Genomic DNA, 26,969 nt, shown 5'->3' on the forward strand with positions numbered 1-26,969 from the left:
GCTCTGGGCTGGGGACAAGGTGGGCATCGGGCACAGCTGGCACTCCGTGGGCTGGGAGGGTTTTTCCAGCCTCAGGGATTTTGGGATTTGCCCATGGAGGGAGCAGTGTGGGACACACGGACAGACCCTCGGGGATGCTCCAGCCTGGGGGGACACAACATACGATGCCTGCGACAACAAGCGCTGTCAGGAGCGTGTCTGCAGCACAAATATCAGGCCTTGATGCCATTCCCCACATCAGACYATCACCAGGCACCGCCCAGGCTATCGCCGAGGTCTATTCAGCGAACGGGAGCGCCGCTGAAGGCGTGTTTTGGAGCTCCATGCGTGGTTCAGGGGGTGCCACACAGCCTCGGCCCCACACAGCGCCGTAAAGCGCTCCCGGGAACCGTGGACCTTTCCAGGAATCCCCGGGAGTCAGTGCAGCAGGAGCAGTTGGGCAGCAGCCCAGATCCTTCCCCTCACCCGGCCGAGCACGGGGCAGCTCGGCCCCGCTCCGCATCAGGGAACCGCTCCCTTGTCACCACAGGGCCGCGCCGAGGGGCAGCAGGGGGAACACGAGGGGGAACACGAGGGGGAACATGACACCCCACACGCCGCCGCCTTCCAACTGTACCTCTGAGCGGGGAGGCCCCGCGGGCTCCGCTGTGGCGCCTCATCGCTTCTTATCCGTACCCATCGCTCTTTATGAATGCCCACCGATCCCAGAGACACGGCCCTCGCCGGCGCCGAGGGGGAAATGGCGGCGGGCACGGGGCGGGAACGGCGTGAGGGTGGCCCCGCCCCTCGCACACAAACCACGCCCCCAAAGCGGCTGCCAATGCTCCCACTACGACAGGCCCCGCCCCCTCACACATACGCCACGCCCCCATCGCCGAGGACACGCCCTTGGCCATCGAAGCCCCGCCCTTTCCCGACAGGCCCCGCCCACCGCCGCCATGGCGGGGGTTTCCGGTCGGGGCTCGGGCCCGGCGCCGCTTCTTCCCCACACTCGAGGAAAGGCGTTTTCTGCCTTTATTTCGNTGTGTGTGTCCCTGCACAAATCCCATGTTGAGCTATCCCTGGGTCGTTGGTCACTCTCTGAGGGGTGTCTGGATGAACCTGCCTGGATGAGAAGCAGTTCCTGCCATGGGAAAGGTGCCCTGCAGAGCTGCCCTGGGGAAGGAGGGCAGGAGACTTGAGAGGAAGCAGCAGAAATGCTGAATTTCCTGTTCACTGCAGCCTCTCTGTTTCTCAATTGCTCTTGCTGCAAAACAAAGTTACCCCAAACAAACTGRAGAGTTCACTGCAGTTCCCCATAACTGTGAATCAAATTTGATTTAAAATCGAGAAATCATTTCATTTCTAGGATGGGAGAGACCTTAAACTCATCTYATTCCATCCCCAGCYGCAGGCAGGGAGGATGCCCAGATYGCTCAGTTTGCTGTGTTCTGAGCAGAGAGGGTTTGCTCTTTCTTTGGGGCAGTGGCAGAAGCATTTCCTGCTGTGGTTCAGTGCTTTACTTCTGAATTTGGAGGAGGAATATGATTTCTGCTCAGAAAACATCCTGTTTTCTCCTTTTCATCTACCACATTGTCCTTTGGACTGTGTTGTTGTCACTGGGGGTTTCAGCTTGCAGAATAATTGCAATAATTGCAGTTTTACCAACTGGCCTTTTGCAAAGAAATGAAGAATAAAAAAAAAATATGTATTTCTCTTTTTGCTGTCTTCATTTGTTCTGTGTGGGCTCTTCTAAAACTCCCATGCATCCAAAACTARGAGAAATTGCTCCTTTATCTCATTCTTAAAAGAAAAATTTTACAGTCCTATATTTTTTTGTGTTCATGTTTTGCAATCTCGGATCAGAAAGAAAAAAAAATGTGCAAGGTTTTGAGAAGGATTTCTTTAAGTTTTCCTAATTGAAAAAAAAAAAAAAGGGAATGTGTCCATTTTGGCCTGAAGGTGATGCTGTTTCTCTAGGAAAAAGTACTGGAAAAGCYGCTGGGAAGTCTGGTAGGAAATACTTATGTTAAAATTCAATATACACCTATTCATGCTCTTTGTGTTGGCAAGTTTTCATCAGCCCTTTGGAAGATTGACTTCTGTCTGAGCAGAACTCAAATCAGTTTATTAAACCTTCCAGTATGTCAAGGATCAGCACACTCAGAAGSCAGTAAAAATTTTTTAAGTTACTATTATTTTTCATGCACATCTCTTGTGTGTGTTCCGGTGCTGGTCTCTGCCGTACTGTTCAGTTTTGTGGTGGCAGAGTTGTGGTTGCTGTCCCCACAAAAGCTGCTTTAACTCGTTTGTTTGGAGAGATTTGTCTGTGCAAGGCCAGAACCTGAGCAACTTTCGGGGGTTTCTTCAGGAAATGGCTCATTCCTGTCAGTTTTTAGCACCTCTGGGGTTTGTCTCATATTCCGCCACCCAGGCAAATTTCTGGTTCCTTTGTTGGTTTAGAAACCTGGGGAGACCTTTCTTTTTGCTGAGACCTTTCTGTTTCTGCAGAAGTTGTTTAAAATCTCATTCTGGGCTCAGATTCCTCCCTGGGAGGGTGGGCAGGCCCTGGCACAGGGTGCCMAGAGAAGCTGTGGCTGCCCCTGGATCCCTTTGAGTGCCCAAGGCCAGGCTGAACATTGGGGCTGGGAGCAGCCTGGGACAGTGGATAATGATAAACGATCATTGAAGTCCCTCCAAACCAACCCATTCCACATTTCTATCATTCTGTGACTCTTTCATTCAAATCCTGTTTGAATTTGTGGTGCCACGGTGAAGCCAATGAACCTTGCAGAGGGATGGAATCTCTGGTGGTTTATATTCATTAAACCCAGCTCTGTGCTAAAAGATCATCAAATGCTTTCTGGGCCTGCAAAAACTCCAAATTGGTTTAGTTACTCAGGTTACTCAGTTTTAGAGTGACTTTTATTTGATTCGCTCCTGCAGGAGCTGCTCAGTCCTGAGCACATGACAGCATCAGGGTGGCATCCATGCTTATTCCCAGCATGGCACTCCTGGTTATTCCCAGGATGGCATCCATGGTTATTCCCAAGGTGACACCCATGGTTATTCCCAGTGTGGTACCCATGGTTATTCCCAGTGTTCTCAGACAAATATAAACATGAGAACTTGAAATCAGTGTTACTCAAAGCAAGTCCTGCATCAGCTGGGATTTCACAGCCTGTGGGCTTTAAATCCCCAAGGGTTAATCAATATTGATGGGAACTGTTCTTAGGTCACATACCAGATGAAATAATCATTTGTTTCTCCTGCTCTGCTCTGTCTCTTCAYRGAGGTGTAACACAGAAATAGCAAARTGATAAAGAAGTGCACCAACTGTTGAAGCAATTGGATTTATTTCGTTCCATAAAAGTCCTTTGGGAGGAGGATGCTGGAAAATCCCAACCACCTTGGTTTGGGGGACATGTGAAGACTGGATCTCAGAGGGTTTTATTTCTGTTTTCCCTTTTGTAAACCTAAATTTCTGTTTTCCCTTTTGTAAATTGGGGTTTTCCAATGCTGGGAAGCTTTTCCTCAGGATTTGATTTCCACAGGCTCTGTGTCTAACATGAATGCACACAAACCAGCCCATGGATACTGAATAAAAGTGATGGGATTTTGGTGTTCCTGTAGCCCTGCAAGYGTTTACATCMTTGGTCTCAGTGAAATAARTGAGATTGTTAAATCCTTCCATGARTGGGTGTGAGTAAAAAGGCTTGGAATGGTAAAGAAAGAGTAGAGAAAGGTATAGAAGGGGTGAGGAACTTTCATTTCCAGTGGRACTTCCAGCCTCCAAAAGCTGTCGGGCTCTGGACACGTTGGTCTGGCACAAGGATTTCTGCTGTGCTCTCTGGTCTTTGGCTGTTCCTGTTCATTTTGGAATTGGGTCACGTTTTGTGCCTCACGAGAGTGTTTGAGTGGATGGGAAAAGGGCAGTGAAGGGGGTTAGAAGTTGCCAGATGGGGAAGGGCTGAGGGTCCCATGTCAGGATCTCAGAATTCCAGGATCATCAGGGCTGGAAGAGCYCTTTAGGGTCACCCAGTGCCACCCAGCCCAGCARCATCACCCCAAAGCTGTCCCCAAGGGCCACATCCAGACTCCTCCTGAGCACTCCCAGAGACAGGGACTGCACCCCCWCCCTGGGCAGCTCATTCCAAGGCCTGACCACTCTGACAGGGAATTTTCTTTGCCAATCTCCACCCTGAGCCTCCCCTGGTGCAATTTGAGGCTGTTTCCTTTTGTGTTTCCCCTTGGGACAGAGCAGAAGATGTGCTGTGGTGGACCTGAAAGGAGCTTCACAGCTGTGGGCACAGATTTCACTTTCTGTGGGCATCTCCTTCCTGAGAGTGTAACAGTGAAACYTTGAGCCTCCCTGTTGGAGGTTTGCCCTCCCTCCATGCTTTTCTGGGTATCARTAATCACTTAATGACACATCTGGGCCGTTTTTCCTGAGGAAATCATTGTTAACATTATAATAATGTCATTAATAATGTCATTTGCAGCTCAGCTGGCAGCAACCAATTGTTGATCGTGTCTCTTCATCGGATGGCATTTTTTAACTTGCCATGGAGATGCATTTCTGTTGGTTCTGCAGTGGGAATCCCAGGAATGAACAGGTGGAAGTGTGGAGGGAGGGCCCCTGGAGCCTCCCATGACAGGAGGAGTGCAGTTCMTGTTTCTCCCTCTGGCAAACTGGAGCAGCCTCAGTTTGCTGAACACCCAAACSCTGAGCAGTGGGATCTCATTTCTGGGATGTGTCTGACCATGAACACACTCCTGGAAAACTTTCCTCAAGGGCAGGACTGAAGGGGAGAGCTGAGATGGGGGATTTCCCCTCCATCCCTCCTTTCCCTGGAGATTTCTGCAGTGAYTCTGGCATTTGGGGTTTTTTTCTGTAGCTCATTAATCCTTTATTCCTCCCAAATTTGAGGTCCTTGCCACCCTTTTAARCCCTGTAGCCTCCCATGCTTCTGGAGAGCAGCAGAACTCCCATTTTAGYGAGACTGGGTGGTTTCCCTTGCCCTTGTGTGGAACTCTTGCTGGAGTGGGGATGGAGGGAGCATTTTGCCCCAGGCAGAGCTCAGGCTGCTCTGGCCATGGCACTCGGTGGCTGCAACAATCTGGAGAGTGACCTGGAACTGAAACTTCCTCTGTTCTTAGCAAAACAGGACAAATACAGGCCTTGAGTGGAAAATGCTTGCTTAGCCTGATTTCTACAGTTTGTTTTCAGGAAATACTGCAGAGTTTTGCCAGGAGATGGCAATTGGAAACACTTATTGTAAAACATCATTTCTTTAATTTTACAATTTGAAACACCTCCTTATAAAAGGATTTATTGTAGAGGGGATGTGTTGTTAATTATCATTAGACCTCTGCTTTTGATTAATRCTGTTAATTAGTTTCTCTCCTTGACTTTTTCCAATTAAGGAGCGGATGCCTCAGTGCTAAACACGTGGGCAGATTATCTAATTAGATGAAAGGAACATGGACTCTCTTTGTAGGTAATTATGTGAACTTTCAGGAGTTGCTTTGCACCAGCTCAGCTGGTTCTGACTCTGGATGGTGCTACAGGAGATGTGGAGGCTGCAGCCAGCAGCAGCTGGGGGGGAGCCCTTCGCTGCTGAGAAATTAAATAATTTGTGTGAGAAGTTAAATAATCTATGGTTCTGTGATAGAAGAAATTCTCCCATCCTGTCTCTCCCTTCTCTTCTGAAATAGGGGATGGAGGGCACTRGGGATGCTTTGGTGACTCCTGGTGGGGTTTGGTCTGGAGCAAAGGAGGCTCCCAGGGGRACCTTGTGGCTCTGCACAACTCCCTGACAGGAGGGGGCAGGGAAAGGAGGAGAGGAAATGGCCTCAAATTGCACCAGGGGAGGCTCAGTGTGGACATTGGCAAAGAAAATTCCCTGTCAGAGTGGTCAGGCCTTGGCAGGGGCTGCCCAGGGAGGGGGTGCAGTCCCTGTCTCTGGGAGTGCTCAGGAGGAGTCTGGATGTGGCCCTTGGGGACAGGGTTTGGGGTGATGACCATGAAGTCTCTTCCCCCCTCGGTGATTTTGGGATTCTGGGGTTTTCCTTTAGTCCCAAAGGACCATCCCAGACATCCCTCTCCATGAGGAATGAAGGACAGTGCACCCTGGGTGGGTCTCTGAGCTCCAGCCATGGAGTTTTTGGAATATTTGCAGGCAGGTTTTGTTTTTCCAGCTGTGAACATTTTGGGTTCAGTCTGTTGGGATCCCTCTGGAGAGCAGTGACGTTCCAGCAGATCAGCTGCTCCTGTGGCACYCAGATCCAAAAKGCTCTGGAGGAGTCTGGATGTGGCCCTTGGGGACAGGGTTTGGGGTGGCACTGGGTGATCCCAAAGGGCTCTCACAGAAAGATTCTGGGATTCTGGGAGTTAGACCTTTAGCAAGAAAACCCTTATTGTGATCTTTTTTTGCCCAATCCACTGAGCTCTGGGGAMCATCTCTGAAGTTGTTCCCACCTTCCCATGTGCATGACATGGGAGCTGCACAGAACTCCTGTGGAATTAATGTTGATTTACTTTGAGTATTTATTCAAAACCAACAAGTTTTGGACCAGTTTCTAATTATGAAGCATTCAAATTATGTTAAATGCAGTTTATTTAATTTCATGCAGTTGAAAGAGTGCAGAAATTCATTTTCATAGCTGATTTTGGTGATATAAATTTGAATGGCCAAAGTGACCACTCCCTCAGAGCATTTGGAATTCCTCATGTGGGATCTGCTCCAAAAGTGCCGAGTGTTCCCGTGCTGCTGCTGCCTTGTAGTGGAATTTCATGATCCTGCATATAAAACCAGGAAAACCTYGTGGTCCTTGTTTGCACAAACATCTCCCTTTACACTTCTCAATAATGGAGGGAAATCCAGAGAGGATTAAAATAAATGAAGGAACAGATCATTTCCAAAGGCTAAAGCTTTGCAGATCCTGCAGTTCTAAAAGCATAAAATAACCCCATTTCTTCAACTTTATTTTACAAAAACCTTGGCACTTCTTTGCTTTGATAAGAAATTTTCTCCTAATCTCTATTTACACTTGGTGTTGTGTGCTTGGACTTGGGAGACCTTGGGCCTGTGCTTTCTCCTGATATCTCATTTCTCTACTTCCCTGTGCTCCAATTTCTTCTCTGGGACAGGAAAATAACATTTCTGACTTTTAAAAAGGAGTTTTCTCTCTTTCATTCTGTTTGATMCCAGTTCTGGTTTGTAAATAATTTTTGCTGTTCCATCAGGTGACCTCTGCCCTAAAATGTAAAAATTTGGTGGAAATAAATGGGATAAAAGTATTTCTGACAGTCTGTGGGAAWTACCCTTTGTGTGTAATCAAGGCATTTTTTATCATCTATTTTTTTTTAATCCTCTCCTGGCTCAAGTAAGTGAGGCCTCTTGTGTTGCCCAMAGCAAAGAAATTTTATCTCATATTATTAAAACTTTTGTTCACTGCAAATATCACAACACATTGTTAAAGGGTGGATTCAAAACAACCCACAGCAGCGTTTTGGGAAAATGGGTTGGGATGGCTTTATACTTGTAATATTTTTTTATTCAAGAGGGAGGGAATATATTCATTTTGGAGGGAGAATATATTCATTTTATTAGTTGTATTTTATTTTCATGGCTTCTTCTGTTATGAAATTGCATTTTGTTCTTGAGGGAAAATGTACTTTAATTGAAAGAAGAAATAATTCTCATTATTTCTTGTTGTACTGTAACTACTGGAACAAATCATGCCCAGAGTCTGTGTTTCCTTCAAAAAGTCCCCTGGCTTTAACCTGGAAGTTTGTTAAAATCCAGTTATTCTTCAAAAATAACCTTTATTGGTTCCTTTATTCTGTTTTCCATGAATCAGTCTGATAGTCCTGTGTTAGTTTGGATTTCTCAGAAGGGTTTGATGCAACTGTTCTCAAACATTTCGTGACAAATCCCACATATCTGAGGCTTACCAGAGGGGCATCCAGCAGTTCTGCATTCCCTGAGCGTTCATTCCAAGATTTTGGATGGGTAAGTTTAGTTTGACTGTAACAGGACTGGGTTCATGGGCTTTAAATCAATTAATCTTGATCAAGTATATTTAATATTCACATTTATCTGTCCTGAGAGGGTTTTTCCTTGATTTTCCTTTTCAGCACCTCTTCCCAGTGGGATATAATCGAAATGCTGGTGCAAACCTTGGCTAAAAGCCTTGAGCCCTCTGACAGTAATTCCTGAAGAGCCTTTGCTAAATTCTGCCTCCCCTGTGCCTGTGTTAATCCCCCTCCAGTGTTAATATTCTTTGGATGAAGGCAAAAGATGGGGAATAAAAGTGCTCTTTTTTTTTTTTCCAGGAGAAATGGCACATTACTGAAGCACTTAGCATGTGTTTCGTTTAGAAATGAAATTTCCCTTCTCTCTGCCACAAATAATTTGGTTGAAAGAGGGCAGGGTCCAATCCTTACCCAGGATCACACACTGAGCTAGGATTGGTGTCTGTTTGGGAACATCCCTCTGTTACTAGACCCTTCACCCATTTCTGGATCCTTCACCCATTCCTGGACCCTTCACCCATTTCTGGATCCTTCACCCATTCCAGGACCCTTCACCCATTCCTGGCCATGCTTTTCCTGCAGAACTGTTCTCACTTCCACTCGAGCTGTTAAAATGTCCCTGGAAGCCTTTAAAGGGCTTGATCCCCTTTTTATCCCTCCTGAGCAGTGCGTGGAAAAGAGAATCCAGCAACAAGTTCTGGGTTTTGTTCCCAAGTTCTAAAGTGTTGTTCTCACTCTGACTCATGGAATCATGGAATGGTTTGGGTTAGAAAGGACCTTAAAGCCCACCCAGTGCCACCCCTGCCATGGCAGGGACACCTCCCACTGTCCCAGGCTGCTCCCAGCCCCAATGTCCAGCCTGGCCTTGGGCACTCAAAGGGATCCAGGGGCAGCCACAGCTTCTCTGGGCACCCTGTGCCAGGGCCTGCCCAACCTCCCAGGGAACAATTCTTGCCCAATATCCCATCTGGCCCTGCCCTCTGGCACTGGGAAGCCATTCCCTGGCTCCTGTTCCTCCCTTCCCACAATCCTGGGAGCTTCCCTTGCTGTCAGAGCCGGGAGTGCTGCTGGAGCTGCACAGCTTTGTTGCTGCTCCTGGATTATCAGGCTGGGTGATGTCTCCTGCAGCACCTCTCCCGCTCAGCAGTTCTYCAGCTGCAGAGGGACCTTCACTTTTGTGCTGCGAGCCAAAGCCCCGCCCTGTCCCCCTCAGCGGCTGTCAATGACATCAGAAGTGTATTCCATGGAGCTGTTTGGGTTATGGCCATGGAGATGGCAGCCCACCCCTGTTAAATGCAGATTTCCAAGGAGGGGTGTGCGGTAGCTGGAGCCCAAACCCCGGGAACAATGGGGTGGGATTTGTGAAGCCTCTGAAGCTGTCCCCGCAGTGGCTRTGAGAGCATTAACTGCTCAGGGTGAATGTGTTATTGACTTTGAGCAAACAGTACTTTGAAAGGCCCTACAGAGYGTTATCGGCCCATAATCCACGGCAAACAGCCAGGGAAAGACACTGTGACAGTTGGGACAAAAGGGACAGAGAGGGGGACACAGAATGAATCATTAATGGCCAGGAGCTCCTTGACACGGGAGGGGAGGGCTGGAGCTCCTCCCGGGGGTAGGGACACTGAGGGATGGTTCCTTTTTCTCGGAACACTGAGAGATGGTTCCTTTTCCTGGGGACCCTGAGGGATGGTTCCCTTCTCTGGGGACACTGAGGGATGGCTCTGGGGACACTGAGGGATGGCTCCCAGGGCTGGGGACACTGAGGGATGGCCCTGGGGATGCTGAGGGATGACTCCCTTCTCTGGGGACACTGAGGGATGGTTCCCTTCTCTGAGGACACTGAGGGATGGCTCCCTTCTCTGGGGACACTGAGGGATGGCCCTGGGGACACTGAGGGATGGTTCCTTTTCCTGGGGACACTGAGGGATGGCTCCCTTCTCTGGGGACACTGAGGGATGGTTTCTTTCTCTGGGGACACTGAGGGATGGTTCCCTTCTGTGAGGACACTGGTGTCAGGTGATGGTCAGCGATGGAAGAGATGGGGCAGATTGCTTGGATGCAATAAGCTGATTTTATTGATACAGAGCTGAGTATTTATACCTTTTCAGCAGTAACTAAAAATAGATCCTTATATAAGCATTAATCACTATAACAGCCATATATTTTCTTAACAACATTGCAAAACTAAGAGCTAGCACTGACCAGCACAGGTACATACCAAACACGCCATTCTCCTGTGCTGGTTATTTGTGGTAAGCCATGCTGCTTGCCTTGGTTTGTGGCCCAGCAATGCTACCATGTCCACTTCTGACATGAGTTGAGCAGTGCTCTCACTTCTGCATTCTAGCTCTATCTCCACMCACTGAGGGAYGGTTTCTTTCTCTGGGGACACTGAGGGATGGTTCCCTTCTCTGGGGGCACTGAGAGATGGCTCTGGGGACACTGAGGGACGGTTCCCTTCTCTGGGGGCACTGAGGGTTGGTTCCCTTCTTTGGGGACACTGAGGGATGGTTTCTTTCTCTGGGGACACTGAGGGGTGGTTTCTTTCTCCAGGAACACTGAGGGATGTTTTTTTTCTCCAGGGATGCTGAGGGATGGCTCCTTTCCCTGGATGTGGCTCCCTCCTGCATTCCCAGATGCAGGGCAATGTGCCCAAGGCTCCAACCATGGCCTTCAGCCATGAGGTTTTGATTCAAAATGCAGGGCCAGGAACAGAGAGCCAAGGCAAGGAAAACATCTCCTTTCTTCTCCTTTTTCTTCCTTCCTCCTGCTTTCTTCTCCTTTCTCCTCCTTTCTCCTCCTATCTCCTCCTTTCTCCTCCTTTCCCCTCTTTCTCCTCCTTTCACTCTTCTCTTTCCATTAAGTTTTCCTCACGTTTTCGGCTGGCTGTGACCTCCCACAGTGTTGTGGCCCCCAAGTACCAGACTTGACTTGCCCAAATTAAGGAGGAGTTGATCTCCACCTTGCTGTGCTGTCTGCTCATCCCAGAAAACTGGGCTCTGCTCACCTGTGTTTAACAGAGGAGAGAAGGGATTATGCCTCATCTTTTAAATGATATAAAACATTAGCAGCAAATTGACTTTAATCAGCATAACAGAAATTTCCTGATTTACCTTAAGAGAAAACCCCCAGACATTCAAAGGCAGTTGACAATTCCTTAAAAGTAAAGGTCAGCTCAAACCCTAAATGCCTGATTTTTGAGGGAAAAAGAGTTCTTGAGGCCATTATGACTGTGCAATGACTCTGAGCCACCCATAAGGGAAAGGCTGGAATTACCACATCCCTACATTGTGGAGAGTAATAAAAAAATCACAGAAATGAGAATCAGAGAGTCACAGAAGGTTTGAGCTGGGAGAGACCTTAAAGATCATCCTGTTCCATCCCCCTTCCCATATCAGAGACACCTTCCACTATCCCAGGCTGCTCCAACCCCATCCAGCTTGGCCTGGGASACCTCCAGGGACTCCAAACCTCCCTGGGCAGCTCCTCCCAAAGCCTGACCGCCCTTTCCAGGAAAAAAWTCCTCCTGAGAAACATCCTGTGTAACTCCCGACTGGTCCCAAACATTGATGTCACTACTTATCATTTCAATTCTTGTAAATTTAATTTTTTCAAGCTGGCCAGTGTGAGGTGTGTGCAGGAAAGGAGCGAGGGCATTACCTCGAAGGCAAACCCGTGCTGGTTTCCTTGTTTAGGAATTCAGATGTGTGAGGGTTTTGAGACTCTCCTTAAACAGATTTTATTTAAGCTGAGAAAAAGGTGAAGGACAAGAGTGGGACAGGGACTGTGAGAATAAAGGTGGCAKATGCTCAGTGTGAAATGGGGGCATTGTCTCAGCCAGGGCTGACAACAAACAGTTCCTGGTATTTAGGAATGGATTGCCCAGGGAGCTTTGGAGTCCCCATCCCTGGAGGTGTCCCAGGAAGGGCTGGAGGTGGCACTGAGTGCTCTGGGCTGGGGACAAGGTGGGCATCGGGCACAGCTGGGACTCCCTGGGCTGGGAGGGCTTTTCCAGCTTCAGGGATTTTGGGATTGTGTGAAAGAGACACACGGAGAGTCACTAATGGTGCTGAAGTTTGGAGGGAAGAACCATCTGGAAAATGAGAAGATTGTTCTCTGCTGGGGTGAGGAGCCTCCTCCAGCCCACAGTGAATCCCTCTCTGCTCCTTGGCTTCCTCCCTCCCCATCTGCCTCCGAATGAACTTTGCAGCTCTAAACTTCTGCTAAAGCGAGGACAATGGACAGCAGRGCCACCACAGGTGACCTCTCCTGAGCAGCATTTTCCTGGCAGGATTTCAGCTCTGGAGCCACCCTTGCTGCTTCCCCTGTCCTGGAAGGGAATGTCCTTGGCCTTTGGGGTCCCGCGGTGTCCCCAGCACCGGGCACCGCTGCGGTGTCAGCAGCGATGGGGACCAGCAGCAAGGACAGCAGGGACAGCAGGGACAGCGGGGACAGAGGGACAGCAGAGCACAGCGCCATGCCGGACTCGCCGCCGTGCTGAGCCCGGGGCTTTCCCCGGCTCTGGCTGCTCCGCCGGCCGGGCCGTGCAGCCGCAGCCTGGGGCCGGTGCTGTGGCCCGATGGTTAATTAAGGCTAGGCCCATCTGTTCCAGGTAAATTGTGCCTCTCTCTCCTCCCCTTGGCAGGCGGACAAGAAGCTCCCATCGGTTGTTCAGACGATGGACGGGCAGTCCCGTGTGCCAGGGGCTGCGTTCCCTCCCTGCTGTCCCGGACACCGCCTTGTGCTGGGACAGAGCAGGGACCCCACCCGCCCTCAGGGGCAGCGCCCTCACGGCTCCCGCGCACTCGCACCCTGTTGCAGTACCTCCCCTGTCCCGGGCCCTCCCACCTCTCCTCTGCTGCACATCCACACAATCCCACAGAATCCCACACAATCCCACAGAATCCCACACAATCCCACAGAATTCCACACAATCGCACACAATCCCAAAATCTCTGAGACTGGAAAAGCCCTCCCAGCCCATGGAGTGCTAGCTGTGCCCGATGCCCACCTTGTCCCCAGCCCAGAGCACTCAGTGCCACCTCCAGCCCTTCCTGGGACACCTCCAGGGATGGGGACTCCAAAGCTCCCTGGGCAGCCCCTGCCAAGGCCTGAGCACCCTTTCCATGGGCAAATTCCTCCTGGTGTCCACCCTGAGCCTCCCCTGGCCCAGCCTGAGGCCGTTCCCTCTCCTCCTGTCCCTGTTCCCTGGGAGCAGAGCCCGACCCCCCCGGCTGCCCCCTCCTATCAGGGAGTTGTGCAGAGCCACAAGGTCCCCCCGGAGCCTCCTTTGCTCCCATCTCAGTATAAAATCACAAATTTAGGTTGTGCCTTGTCTTTGTCCTGTCTCTGCCACGAAAGAGAAAAAGGAAACCTGCCCTGGGTGTGTCCGAGTCAGGAGCAATGCAGGTTTTACACCAAGACTTGGGGCTAATGCAGCAAAACAGAAAAGCTCTGAGTCCAAAATTCATTTGCCTAAAAAGAGAACAATTGATTTTTTAGGGTARCAGGGTTGCCCATTCCCTGCCATCGGTTTCCCTTTCCCTGTGAATAGGYTGGGAATGAAACAATTCTGCGGGAGGTGTTGGGATCCCACTGGCAACAATGAGCACATGTTTTGAATGAATAAAATCAGGACATTCTTGCCAAGTAGTTTCACAAATGCTCAAATATCGTCAAACAAAGACTTAATCTGGCCTCAAAGACACGTATCTCAGCAGATGTGTGTAAACCAGATCAAATCCCCTGGGAACAGTACTTAGGAGTTATTCTTAGGCGTTGGAAGGACAAGGATGGTCCATCTGTGAATTTATTACACGAGATGAGAAGCATCAGATGAAAGTCATTGCTGGCCTGGAGGACAGCCTGGTTTGATTTTTCAGGAAGTTTAGAGGTCATTCCTAAAATCTCAGTTTAATTAAAATAGAATCCTTCAGAATCTGGGCAGAAAATACCGTGTGGAGTCTCTCATTTCCTGAGGTGTGGCTGGTTARTGGAGGACAGGTAATTCTGCCACTGGATTCACTGGGGCCAGGATTGTGTGGAGGTTTTTCTGGCTGTATTGATATTTTCTCCCTTGTCAGAAGAAATAACTGGCAGGAACATAAATGTCTGAGGAACTGATGATTTAAAAAGGTGTGGAAGGATCCTGGTGCAAAAGTCCCTGTGGTGCAGAATCCCCAATATTATGGGGGATATTTAATTTTTCCATGCAAAGTGTCAGATGGGAAAATAAAACATGAAAATACCTAAAGCTGTAACATTTWAAAATCCTCTTAGACCTGGAGCTTTTTTAGAAAACTCTGAAAATAAAGAGTTTGAAACACAGACTTCTTTTGTATCCACAAACGTACATGGGAGAAGGAAGGGACTGTGAAAAGCTTTTCACACATGAGAGCTCTGGGAATGGGAATCACAGCAGGATTTTAATCTGATTGCAAAGAGGGTGTTGCCTTTGAAAATCAGTGTGAAGAGTCCAGGTAGGGTTTGGTCAAAGAARTGTAACAGAATCCCAAAATCCCTGAGGCTGGAAAAGCCCTYCCAGCYCATGGASTCCCAGCTGTGCCCRATGCCCACCTTGTYCCCAGCCCAGAGCACTCAGYGCCACCTCCAGCCCTTCCTGGGACACCTCCAGGGATGGGGACTCCAAAGCTCCCTGGGCAGCYCCTGCCAAGGCCTGAGCACCCTTTCCATGGGCAAATTCCTCCTGGTGYCCACCCTGAGCCTCCCCTGGCCCAGCCTGAGGCCRTTCCCTCTCCTCCTGTCTAAAAGACCRGGCTTTGGGCCATGTGCCACACAGRACATGGCAGYGGCTCCAGGTAGCACWCGGTGGCCACAAKAGATGTRTYCTAATCCCTTTCCCTTGCAAATAGTGTGGGGTAGAAGCATCCACMTTAAACCTTGGCAAACTACCAAGGATCAACTTGAATCAAAAAAAGGATCACTGACTTTTCAGGAGGAATTTTTTTGCTCAGGTAGGATTTTCTCATGGAAAGGAATTGGGCATTGGAAATGCCCAGGGAGCTTTGGAGTCTCCATCCCTGGAGGTGTCCCAGGAAGGGCTGGAGGTGGCACTGAGTGCTCTGGGCTGGGGACAAGGTGGGCATTGGGCACARCTGGGACTCCCTGGGTTGGGAGGGCTTTTCCASCCTCAGGGATCCCATCATTCCTTTTCTTTCTACACTTTGCCTGTGTAGGCAGAACAGGAATTTGGCTCAGTGTTGCTTGATGATTGTTACACCAATGCCCTCAATAATCTGACAGGAGGCAAAAGCAAAAACCAGGAGCTCACCTGATCTTGTTCCCTCTGAGCCAGGATTCTTCAGCACCAGAATAATCCTGAAACTGAGAAATGGGAAGGAGCAGGAGAAGCTGAGAAGRTGTGAGCAGTCATTTGATATTTTAAGAAAAACATTTCTGTTTTGGAAAATTATTTTTTTAATCACTGTCAGAGAAAGAATCCTCAAATTGCTCATCAAGTTTTAGTCAGAGATACTCGTGACCAGGGCTGATTTGAAGGAAGCTCTGATGTGTTTTGTGGGKTTTTTTTGCCATTTAGGTAGAAGCAGTAATGCAGATTAATGACAACTTTTCTCCAAGGCAGAGGCTCAGGAGACTGACCCTGCAGTCAGTGCAGGGCTCTCCCAGCAGGGCTGCACCAGTTACACATCAGCGATGGATGGTCTGGCCAAGCCCAGAGGCACCTGGARGTGGGAASTTTKGGGATCTGCCCCTGGGAAGCTCATCCTGTGCCTTTGGCTCTCACACTCTMTTATTGCAATGTCCATTTCAGCACTGCTTTGACACTCTCAGTGTTGATGAGAATATGATTTCCTGTCCCAGGGGTTCCCAGGGCCATCCTTAAGGGATGAACAGGGAATGCTGAGCCACGACAATGAGCGGAGGAGCTGATGGAGGTGATCACAACCCGACCCCACAAATTCTTCTTGGTTTGCAGGACCAGACCCTTCCCCTCTCTCTATGGAGAGCCAGGAAGGAGGTGTTTCCTGTGTTCCCCAGGGATTTCTGTGTCCCTGTGCACACCCCAGTGATCACTGAGTGTAGGATGCACTTGAAAGGAATGAGAAGGCAGTGTCTTTACAAACAGACTGACCTTGGGGGTGAGATAAGGCTGCTACTGGGAGATAGAAGGAAACAATGGGAAGGATTTCCATAGGAATTCCACTGACTGACTTACCCCCGACTATGTTAATGGTCTACAAGAGCAGAGACACAGAGATGTATATTGAAAGGAGGCAATGTATGATAGAAAGGGGGGTTCATCAGGTGTTTCGGGAAGCCTGAACCTCTCAATTACCTCAGCAATGGGGAAAGAGGGAGGGAACTGCAGCCGGGAAATTGGGATAAAAGAGGCTGCATCCTCTATGAATTTGAGAGACCCCATGGGAAATGCCCACGATCTCTCCCTTTATTCATGAATAAAGTTGAGGGACTCCTCTGTCTCCTTTTCAGACATAAACCTCTGGTGCTTGTGGATTAATTTTCCTGACACACTGAACGCCATGGATCGGATAGCACTGCTCTGCTGCAGGGCAGCACAGATTAATTTTTAATAAAAAAGAGTTTTCCCAGGTGATTTAAGAGAGGTTTTAGCCTGCTCTCCCCCATGCAATGTATCTGCACGCTGCAGTGTTTTGCCAGNTTTCCAAGGGCTGCAGGGACAGGAGCCAGGGAATGGCTTCCCAGTGCCAGAGGGCAGGGCCAGATGAGATATTGGGCAGGAATTTTTCCCTGGGATGTGCTCTAAATGCCTGTGGCTCTGCAGCTGGATGGACATACTGCTCTGCTGCAGGGCAGCACAGATTATTTTTTAATAAAAAAGAGCTTTTCCAGGTGATTTAAGAGAATTTTTAGCCTGCTCTCCCCCATGCAATGTATCTGCACGCTGCAGTGTTTTGCCAGCCTCATCCAGAGGCACGTGGAGCCCACGGAGCCAGGCAGCGCTGGGATCTGCCCCTGGGAAGCTCATCCTGTGCCTTTGGCTCGCACACTCTCATATTGCAGTGCCCATTTTAGCACTGMTTTGAAACCCTCACTGTTGAAGAAAACATTCTTTCCTGTCCAAGGATTCCTTGCTGTCCCAGGGTCATCCTTAAGGGATGAGCAGGGAGTGCTGAGCCATTGCAACGAGCGCGGGAGCTGATGGAGGATGACCACAACCCGATCCCACAAATTCTCCTTGAGACACTGAAACTCCAGGATCAGGCCCTTTCCTTTCCTCTCCACAAAGCCAGGAAGGATTTTTTTCCCATGCTCTCGAGGGATTTCTTTGTCACCCCAGTAATCGCTGTGTGTGGGATGCGCTGAACACCACGGGTTTCATCACCCCGCGCTGGGGGGTACCGATAATTTATTTTTAATTTAAAAAGCGTTTTCCAGGTGGCTAAGAGCCTTTTCAGCCGGCTCTCCCCCGCGCATCGCCGCGGAGCTCTCCCYGGCGATCGGCGGTGCGCGGAGCCGCGCCCGGCGCATCCCTCCCCGAGGCCGCCGCGCTGCGGAGCGGAGCGGAGCGGGGCCGGGCCGGGCCGGGCCGGGGCTGAGCGCAAACAGAGGCAGCTGGCGGCGCAGCGGGGTGTGCCGGGCCCGCCGCCCGCGGCAGATGCGCCTTCAGCTGTTGCCGGAGCAGAGCAGCGGCCCCGAGGCCGGGGCACTCGCAGGAGCCGCCGCCCGCCTGCCAGGGCGGTGTCAAACTGCCACTCTCGTCCTGCCGCCTGCCACCGGCTGCCTCGCGGGCCAGGGCACRCAGAGATCACGGCCATCAAGGATGCCGCAGTCACAGCGAGCTCGGCACTTCCGGACAGTTCGACTTTTGGAGTTTAAGACTTCACTCAAAACATTTTTTTTTTTTTTTAGAGACAATTCCGCAGCAGTTGGTGCTTCATGCGGCTGCTGCGAGTGAGGCAGCAGCAGAGGATCCAGAGGGAACCAACTCTCTAAATCTCACAGTACATCACTTTATTAATTGCTTTTAAAAAATTTAATTCTGTACGGCGATCAAAATGTTTTAGAGAGAGCTTTCAGTGCTGGGGAAAACCTGCCAGAATCTGAGCCAGGGATGCTGATTATCAGGGGCTCCTGCTCAGCTCTGAGACACTTCGTAATGTTAAATTCCTTTCTCTCATCACTTAACGGAGCTACTACTCATTGTGGCTCTCGGTGTAACATGGCAAAATTTAGGGTTTATGCCATAATTATATTTATTATTTCAGTGTACAGAGAGTACCCACGCTGATCTTTTAACTGCTCATTGCTGCACCAAAGCACTGGAGTGAAATATTTTGGAAAGCCTTGGAATTATAAACTCAGTTTCTGACTTCACAATTTTACTATTTTCTCCTGTAGGAGTTACTCAGGAGGCTTTTAAACCTCCCAGTGAAGTCTTTTTGGCACTGCCCCAGAGGATGGTGAGCACATCCTCAGGCACCAAATGCTACATCCATTCCACCCTAAAATATTAAAATATTTTAAAAATAAAGTATCCTTCTCTTTTGTCAGGATAATCTTTAACTGAGTAAATAAAACCACAAAAGGGAAATAAAGATAAATCCTGGGCAAGGCAACAAAAGAAAGCTTTGTGATGGGGTAGATTTAGGTCTGCATTAAAAGGCAACTTCTTTAGATCTTTGGCATTCAAGGGACTCTGGTTTTATTTACCGAGGGATCAGTGCTGGGAATCCGGGAATCGGCAGCAATTGAAGCCTGAAGCAGCATTGCTTCATGGCTGCTGGGGGTGTCTATAGAAACAGATGGAAAAGGAAAAAGGGGAAAAAAGGCAAATATGGAATGATGTTCAAAGATATCCAACCTGAGATGTTCTCATTCTGAGCTTCACTGGAAACCTGGGCTGGGCAAGTAGTACTGGGATTGTGCAGCTGAGGTCTGGAATGGGATCACTTCCTAACCCTGGTGCTCCAAGCCCTGAAATTCCTTATATTCTGGCACCTAAAGAAAAGCTGTCTGACTGTTCCAGGTGTTTAAGCCCATTCCATTTCCTCTCAGCACCTCTGGAATTCTCACTCCTAATAAAGTGCTGTGCTTTAAATCAACAAACCCCTGGGAGCTGAGAAGCATCACCCTCCTCTGCAGATCATATCCCTAATTTCCGTTGTTTTCCTGCCTGAATATCATCCCAGGAATGCGAGGGAGTTGTTGGTAAAATGGCCCAGCATTGATTTTTAGAATTTGACTCCAGGATCCCAGCATGGGAAGGATGTGGAGCTGCTGGAGAGAGCCCAGAGGAGGCAGCAGGATGGTCAGAGGGATGGAGCAGCTGTGCTGGGAGGAAAGGCTGGGAGAGCTGGGATTGTTCAGCCTGGACAGGAAAAGCTTTGGGCTGAGCTCATTGTGGCCTTGCAGGGCCTGAAGGAGCCCACAGGAACCATGGAGAGAGACAATTTCCAAGGGCTGCAGGGACAGGAGCCAGGGAATGGCTTCCCAGTGCCAGAGGGCAGGGCCAGATGAGATATTGGGCAGGAATTTTTCCCTGGGAGGGTGGGCAGGCCCTGGCACAGGGTGCCCAGAGAAGCTGTRGCTGCCCCTGGATCCCTTTGAGTGCCCAAGGCCAGGCTGGACATTGGGGCTTTGAGCATCATTCCTAAATCCCTTCCAACTTTGCCTTGCTGTGCTTCCACCCCGAGCTGGTAGCATGGATGGCCTGGTGAAATCTTGGGAAAAATCCACTCTGCCAGAGGGATTTTTCCTCCCTGAGGCAGAGACGTGTGGGTGGTTCATGCTCCAGTGGTGCCCAAAGTTCTTTCACTTTGGAATCACGTCAGTCAGTGGAGGTGCTGAACCTTCCAGAGGCTCCAGAAAAGTGAGATGTTCCCATCTCTAGAACGGCAGCGACCCTGGGGATCAGGGCTCAGAGGAGCCTTTGCCCTGAATCCTGCACTGAATTCCCCACAGGGCCTGCCTGGCTTGGAATGCCCCGGGTGGGTTTTACCAGAGGGTTTGGTTTAGGCTGGAAAGGTTGCAGGAAGGTTCTGCTCCAATCCCTGCCCCAAGCAGGGCCAGCTCAGGGATCAGACCAGGCTTTGCTCAGGAAAAACCAGGATGAACGGCGGGGAACGATTTAATGCAGAAAAAGATGGCCAAGGGCAGGAGAGGATGAGTGATGGGCATTGTGGAGTGGCCTGGAGTCTGTGGGCAGCACCTGGAGCTGCAGGGAGCAGAGCCCGGGAAAAGAAGCCTGAAGCAGGAAATTGTATTGCAGCCCATGGGAAGTGAACTCCCGAAGGAACAATTGTCTCACCAGTGCTTTAATGTCTGTTTTRGGGAGAATTCCCTTGTTTTCCAAAATGCAGGGTGTCCATGGAGAATCCTGGAGTAGGGAGCAGGGAAATCCCTGAGCTCAGGCACATTGGGGTGGGGGATGCTGGTGGAAATAAATTGATCCCGATGGGTGGAGGGATGTCGTGGGATTGGGATGAGGGAGATTTAGTGCAGAAATAGCCCATCTTTTACAATATCTGTSTATTCTTTAAAACAATGAACATCAGAATACATTCATGGTACATCAGGAAATTTCTTATCAAGGGATACAGAAAAACTTTACAATCATGACACTGATGGGCTGTACACAGAAGAATGCATTAATCTTGCACTGTTTTCCTTTTTGCCATCATTTACTGCTGCAACTGATCTGCTTTTCTCWGACATTATTGACTATTTTTTAATCTGTTTATTTTTCTGGGGTTTTGAGGACCATTTTAATTTCATATCTGAAAACTAACACACTTAATCCCACAACTCCTCAGGACAGGGAGCTGCTCTGCAATGTGTGAACAGGCAGAGTATTTAAGAGATCTGCAAATGTGGGGATTTCCCCTCAGAGTCCGAGATTAAGGAGCGCATCCTTTTGGTGTTTGCAGGGAACAGCCCCGACAGCAGCAGTGTCCAAACACGGGCGATGTCAACGCCAACACCGCTCAGTTTCTCCCCTCCGGAGCATYCCCATTCCTCCTGCTTTGTCCTGTCCAGCCCTGTCGCTGACAGGGTTCTGCTGTGGGATTTGCGCTGCGGATTAATGAGCTGCAAAACTTCCCATATGTTGGAATCATCGTCCCCGCCGGCCGCGCTGGAGCCGCCGCTCGGGCACCGCCAGCTCCGGCACCTGCCCCCGCAAACACCTGATCCCGACGGATGCCGAGCTCCGGGATGGCGCTGCCCTGCCCGGCTCGGGGCTGCGGCCGGATGGGGACAATTAGGAGCACTTAGTGCGCAGATGAGGCTGCCTGAGCGGCAGCTGGTGGCCACGGCGCTCAATTAAACAGCGCGCCCGAGCCGCCGCTAATGAGGCTGGGCCAGCCCGGCCGCTCGGGGGGCGAGCGACGGTGACAGCGACACGCGAGGGGACGGACACGAGGAGAGGCAGCAACAGGTCCCGAGGGCCAGGATGAGCCTCGCCAGCTCTGCATACTCGGACTGAGGAGTGGGTTTAAGGCAGGAGAGCTGGGGGGGAGATGGCAAAAATGGAAGGATTTTTACTTTTTTTTCCTAGGGACAAATAAATATTATCCCTTGGATAAGTCAGGAGGGGTGAAGAGAGGGGAAATTTAGGAGKGAAATATGGAAATATGGAAAAATTCTTCTCTGTGGAGGTTTGGCACTGCATGCCMAGAGAAGCTGTGGCTGTCCCTGGATCCCTGGCAKTGTCCAAGGCWAGGTTGGACATTGGGGCTGGGAGCAGCCTGGGACAGTGGAAGGTTCCTGGGATTGGAATTGGATGGTCTTAAAGATCTCTCCCAACCCAAAGCACTCCATRATTTCCTGAGTAATTCCATKGGAAAACTTCAGGAGATTTCACGTGGAGGCTTCTAAACGTTCTTATATCCAGCATTACAGTTGGACTCAATGATCTTAAMGGTCCTTCCCAGCCATCATTGTGGGGTCAAACACAAGGTGCCATGAACAGGCCTGGCGTGTCTCATCCCACTGGCCCAAACACATGAAGTTGAAATGAATTAGGAATTAAAACCAGCCTCATTCGGGGTTGAAAATTGTCATGAAGCAAAAAGAGTCAATTTGTGAYGCAACCAATTGTCAGGCTAGGTCAGCTTGGCCCTTAATCTGTCACGGTCATGACAGGTCAGAATCTCCCCTCAGCAGTGGAAAAAGCGGTGACGAAGTCTCAGTAGTAACTCCCAAAAGAGGCCTAAGCCAGTTAATTGTCCCCAACATCTTCTGCAAAGCATTCRAAGTTTTTACCTCTCTGACAATTTGAATCTTCTACAGGAGAAATTTTTGTTGCAAGATTTGCCAGCCCAGGTATTTCTGTGGTGGAATTGATTMTATTTTGAAGTACACAGCATTTGTATGTATGAGGCAATGTACAGTCACTGTTTATCTATGGCATGCTTCACCTGTGAAAAACAATCTCGCTGCTGACTGCCAAGTCCAGGCTGGCACTCAGTCCCTGGGGTGCCTGTGGGGAGAGTGGTGGCCGCATCCTGTTGGGAGTGAGGGATCTGGATCCTGTTTTACTGAGGGGCACCAGACCTCGCGCCCCTCTCAGAGTTTCCCAGCTTTGGTAGCCGATTACCGTTTTTGTCAAACTTTGACTGGCATTGATTGCTCCAATGAAACCCCTTCTGGCACCGAGGACACGGCCTGGGCGGGGTCCGCGCAGCCCCAGGTCCGGATGTTCTTTTTGGGCACTGCCGTTTGAGGTGCCCTTCCTGGCCACAACTGAAACATTTCCCAGCGGCCCGGCCCACACGGAGCTGCTGAGCAATGGCGGTGGCCAGCAGCTCGGCCTTGAACTGCTCAGTGCCCACRTCTGCACACGCCCTGATGAGATCGCTCACGCTGCTCGCCGTGCTGCGGATGGGATCCAGCACATAGCAACAGTCGGCGTTGGCGTGCTCCACTGCCAGCTCCATCAGCAGCAGCTCCGCAGCGGCGGCTGGCTTCACCTGTCGGGATATTGCGCTTTGGAGTCGCTCTATGAAGGTGGGATACAGCTCCTGGGGTCCTTGGTGGATGGTTACAAACGATGGTTCTGCTCGCTCTGCATCGGGGACCCTGCACAGTGCCTACAGAGCCAGGCTTGTTGCCTGCTCACATACCTGCCAGTCCATTYTGGTTTGTGGCACCAAAGTACCAAACTGACCCCGTCCCATCAAATGATCGGTGTAAATTGCGATGCTGTTGGGGACATTTTTCATTGCTTGCTCAGTACACAGTTCTCTMTATTCCATCATCCATACAGAGTACTGCTCCTCACTCATAACAAGCTTAAAAATAATTCTCCAATAAGCAGGAGTAATTGTGTAGAAGCTCGCAATGTGCTCTATGTAATACCTAGCAAATGGYGAGTGTATACCCTCTTCTTYTACTGACTCTCTTAAATCCTTTAARATGCCATAGGATAGTTGTTTGCGTCTGGGAGGTTGTTGGCCCCTACACACGATTTGCATTGTCTGAGAAACCTCTGCATCCCCTTCCTTAAGTGCCTTGCATTGGCCATCTTCAAGAACGGAATTGGCTGCAGCCTTCGGAGTGTCCCCATTAGCATCCGCCCCAGCCACAAACGGTGCACACGGAGGGGGAGTTGCAGAGCCTTTCCCTCCGGCCTCCTGCACCATCTGCTCTGTGCCCGTTTCAGCCGGTAACTGGTCGACTGTAGGAGACACAGCCCGAGCGGCCAGCAGGGAAGTGTGGAGAGCAGTATAGATAACCCTCCACGTGCTGACATCYTCGGGGTCCACGTTGTGCCCTGCCGCTTGCTGCCTCTGCAGGAATTCTCCCACCTTCTGCCATTCGGAAAGTTCGCACGAGTCATCGGAAAGATACCAGGGACAGYTGTCCCGTATCCAGAACAGCAACTGCCAGACTTGCCTGGGCTGAAGTTTAAAGCCTTGCTCTCTGGCAATGCGCGTTAAAAGTTCCTCTTTTCTAACGAGYATTAAAAGTTTCTCGTGCTTTTGCTGCGATTTCTGGACGTTTTGCCCCATTTTTCCTCGCGGCCGCTCACTCGGCTGACCTGTGGGATGCAGCGGTGAGAAGTGGGAGCTCGGTCGGGATCAATCCTTCGGTTGGGGCCGCGCTGCCGGCTCCGGGTCCCTCCGGCGCTKCTGCAGGTCCCGCTCGGCTCTTTGAAGGCACGGACTGATGCAAGCGAATCTGTTCCTTGCAAAGACCAACCCCCGCTTTATAGCCAAACCCGGCGTTCTAAAAAAGAACGGGTTTCAGTTCCTTTTGACCCCTCCGGCGCGCTTTGGCGGGCTCTGGCAGCGCTCTGGCCGGACAGGAAGCAGGATGCGGACAGGATGCGCAGCCGCTCCCGTTCCTGTTCGCCCGCATTCCTCACTTTCGGCTCTGCAGTGCCTCCGCACGGCCTGCGCTGAGCGGGCAGCCCTGCCTCTGACCCCGCACCATTCCATCATCTCCTGATTCCTTCCACAACTGACTTTCCTCCTTTAACCTTCCCGACACCTTTTCCTTTCCCTGGGAAAGGACTGAGAAGGGAGTGTCTTTACAGACTGATTCTGGGGGTAAGATAAGGCTGATACTGGGAGATAGAAAGAAACAATGGGAAGGATTTCCATAGGAATTCCACTGATTGACTTACCCCCGACTATGTTAATGGCCTACAAGAGCAGAGACACAGAGATGTATATTGAAAGGGAGCAATATATGATAGAAGGGGGGGTTTCATCAGGTGATTCGGGGAGCCTGAACCTCTCAATTACCTCAGCAACGGGGAAAGAGGGAACCGCGGCCGGGAAATTGGGATAAAAGAGGCTTCGTCCTCCWGCAATTTGAGAGACCCCATGGGAAATGCCCATGACCTCTCCCTTTATTCATGAATAAGGCTGCGGGACTCCTGTCTCCTTTTTGGACATGAACCTCTGGTGCTTGTGGATTAATTTTCCTAACACCTGTGTCCTCCCTGCCAGCTTGGGAGAGCTGCAGTGATAATCACAGCATAACATAAACCTCTCCCAAACGCTGACATGAAAGGCCATAAATCTCAAAAATATAATCCAAATACTTGTAATTTTTCAAATTAAATATTTTTTAATTGGTGCAAAATAGGTGTTACATTAACCCCTGGTCATTTTATAAAATAATATTTTTTTTTGGTCACTCAGCAGTTTGCAGATAGAGAAGAGATGCAGATAAGCCCAGGAAGGATTTTTTGTTTTAGTAGGGCATAAATCAGCRTTTTCCTTTGGGTGAACCTTACTGTGGAAGCTGCCGCTACTATTACAAATTTCCAAATACTGTCTTTTTATAATTTTTTATTTTATATATTTTTTTTTTAAATTTTCCTACCACTGATTGCTTCAAAATGCTTTGCAGCTGATCTATAGCTGTGAGKATTTTTGCACGTGTTGGGTACTGTATTCAAAATTCTGCAATACAGATTTTYCTGCCAGACTTTAGTTTCCCTCAGATTTTTTTTCCTTTTTAAATAGAGGATATTTTTTTATTTTTTGAATACCAGGGGCATTTTTTCCTGCGAGATCAAAGTTAAAGCTTGAATGTCCCTCTATTCATGGCTGTTAACTCTTTACATGGAAYGTTACTTCCGTGTCACTCTTTACCTGGAATGATCTCAGTGCAAATCCAAATATTTCCTCAGCACTTCAGGGGACTCTCCACTCTCGAGTATTTTTGGCTCAAAATCCCATGAGCTCTTTTGTTTGTGTGAGGGTTTTATGGGGTTGTGCCAAAAAAAGGTGACATGGGGATTTTTGCAAGCCACCTGCAGGAGCTGTTGCAAAAAGACCATCAGAGATTTTGCTTTTTATCTGGAAAATGTAATTATATAGGATAGTGTTGGAATCAAAGCCCTGGCTCAAGACTCCCTGGGGTTTAGATAATCCCAGGACAAAGTAAAGATTTTGGCCCCAACTTYAGGAGAAAATGGTGCTCCTTGACTGACCCTGTCCTACCTTTCAACCAAAGGGAGCATTTTGGGTCAAAATGGGATCAAAATAATGAAGCAACTGTGGGCAAACACTGGAAAATGTACATTGCTGACCTCTGCTTTGGAAGGAAAGGCTGTGAAAGGAAAACTCCCCTGTGGAAACTTTATCCCAACCTCCTGGGAAGGGCCCTGGAGAACACAGACAGTGATGGGAGCCTTTGGCTGGGAGGGAAGGGGCTGTTCCCTGGGCATGCCATGGGAGGAAAAAAAGCTCAAATGAGTAAACTGAGGAGGTTTTGGGATGAGAGAGATGAGCAGAGGTCCAGTGAGGAGACAAAGCAGGAAAACCTCCTGAGATGCCAGCTGGGAGTGGGGCTGGACTGAGGGGGAGCACAGGGCTGTGGCTGCTCTGCTCCCTTCTCCTGCCTTGAAAAAAAATTCTCCTCCTGCCTGGAGGAACACAGGAACATCCTCCTCCTGCCTGGAAAAAATCTTGCCTGGAGGAATACAGGAACATCTTCCTCCTGCATGGAAAAAATCTTCCTCCTGCCTTAAAAAACACAGGAACATCCTCCTCCTGCCTGGCAAAAATCCTCCTCCTGCCTTAAGAAACACAGGAACATCCTCCTCCTGCCTGGAAAAATTCCTCTTCTTACCTGGAGGAACACAGGAACATCCTCCTCCTGCCTGGAAAAAATCCTCCTTCTGCCTGGAGGAACACAAGAACATCCTCCTGCCTGGAGAAATATCCCTCTCCTGCCTGGAAAAAGTCCTCGTCTTGCCTGGAGGAACACAGGAACATCCTCCTCCTGCCTGGAAAAAATCCTCCTCTTGCCTGGAGGAACATCCCTCTCCTGCCTGGAGGAAGATTCTGCTGTGCAGAGGGCTCAGGACAGGCAGAGCCAACTAATCCAGCTCCATTCCTCATGGGAAAAAAGGCTGGAGGGGGATGAGGCACTGAATATCSTCCTGTGCCAGCACAAATCAACGTGGGTAGAAACAAACACCAGAACTACAAAGGAGCTGGGCAAAGGGCAGGAAGAGAAAGGG

At 49.8% G+C, this 26,969-nt stretch overlaps 1 protein-coding gene across 1 annotated transcript in view; it reads right to left on the reverse strand.

Annotated features, from left to right (window-relative positions):
* IFNAR2 (interferon alpha and beta receptor subunit 2) overlaps positions 1–23,997 on the reverse strand; it is a 34,983-nt gene extending 10,986 nt beyond the window's left edge. Inside the window, exons 1-2 of the mRNA XM_057383314.1 lie at positions 23,452–23,997; positions 22,761–22,956 (exon numbers count right to left, since the gene is read on the reverse strand). Of these exons, the coding sequence (XP_057239297.1) occupies positions 22,761–22,956; positions 23,452–23,997 (742 nt within the window). The remainder of the gene's footprint in view (positions 1–22,760; positions 22,957–23,451) is intronic.
* Between the last annotated feature and the right edge of the window lie 2,972 nt (positions 23,998–26,969).

The sequence above is a fragment of the Malurus melanocephalus genome, unplaced genomic scaffold (genome assembly GCF_030028575.1).
Source record: "Malurus melanocephalus ecotype Western Australia unplaced genomic scaffold, MMel_1.1 scaffold_623, whole genome shotgun sequence".
Taxonomy (NCBI): Eukaryota; Metazoa; Chordata; class Aves; order Passeriformes; family Maluridae; genus Malurus; species Malurus melanocephalus.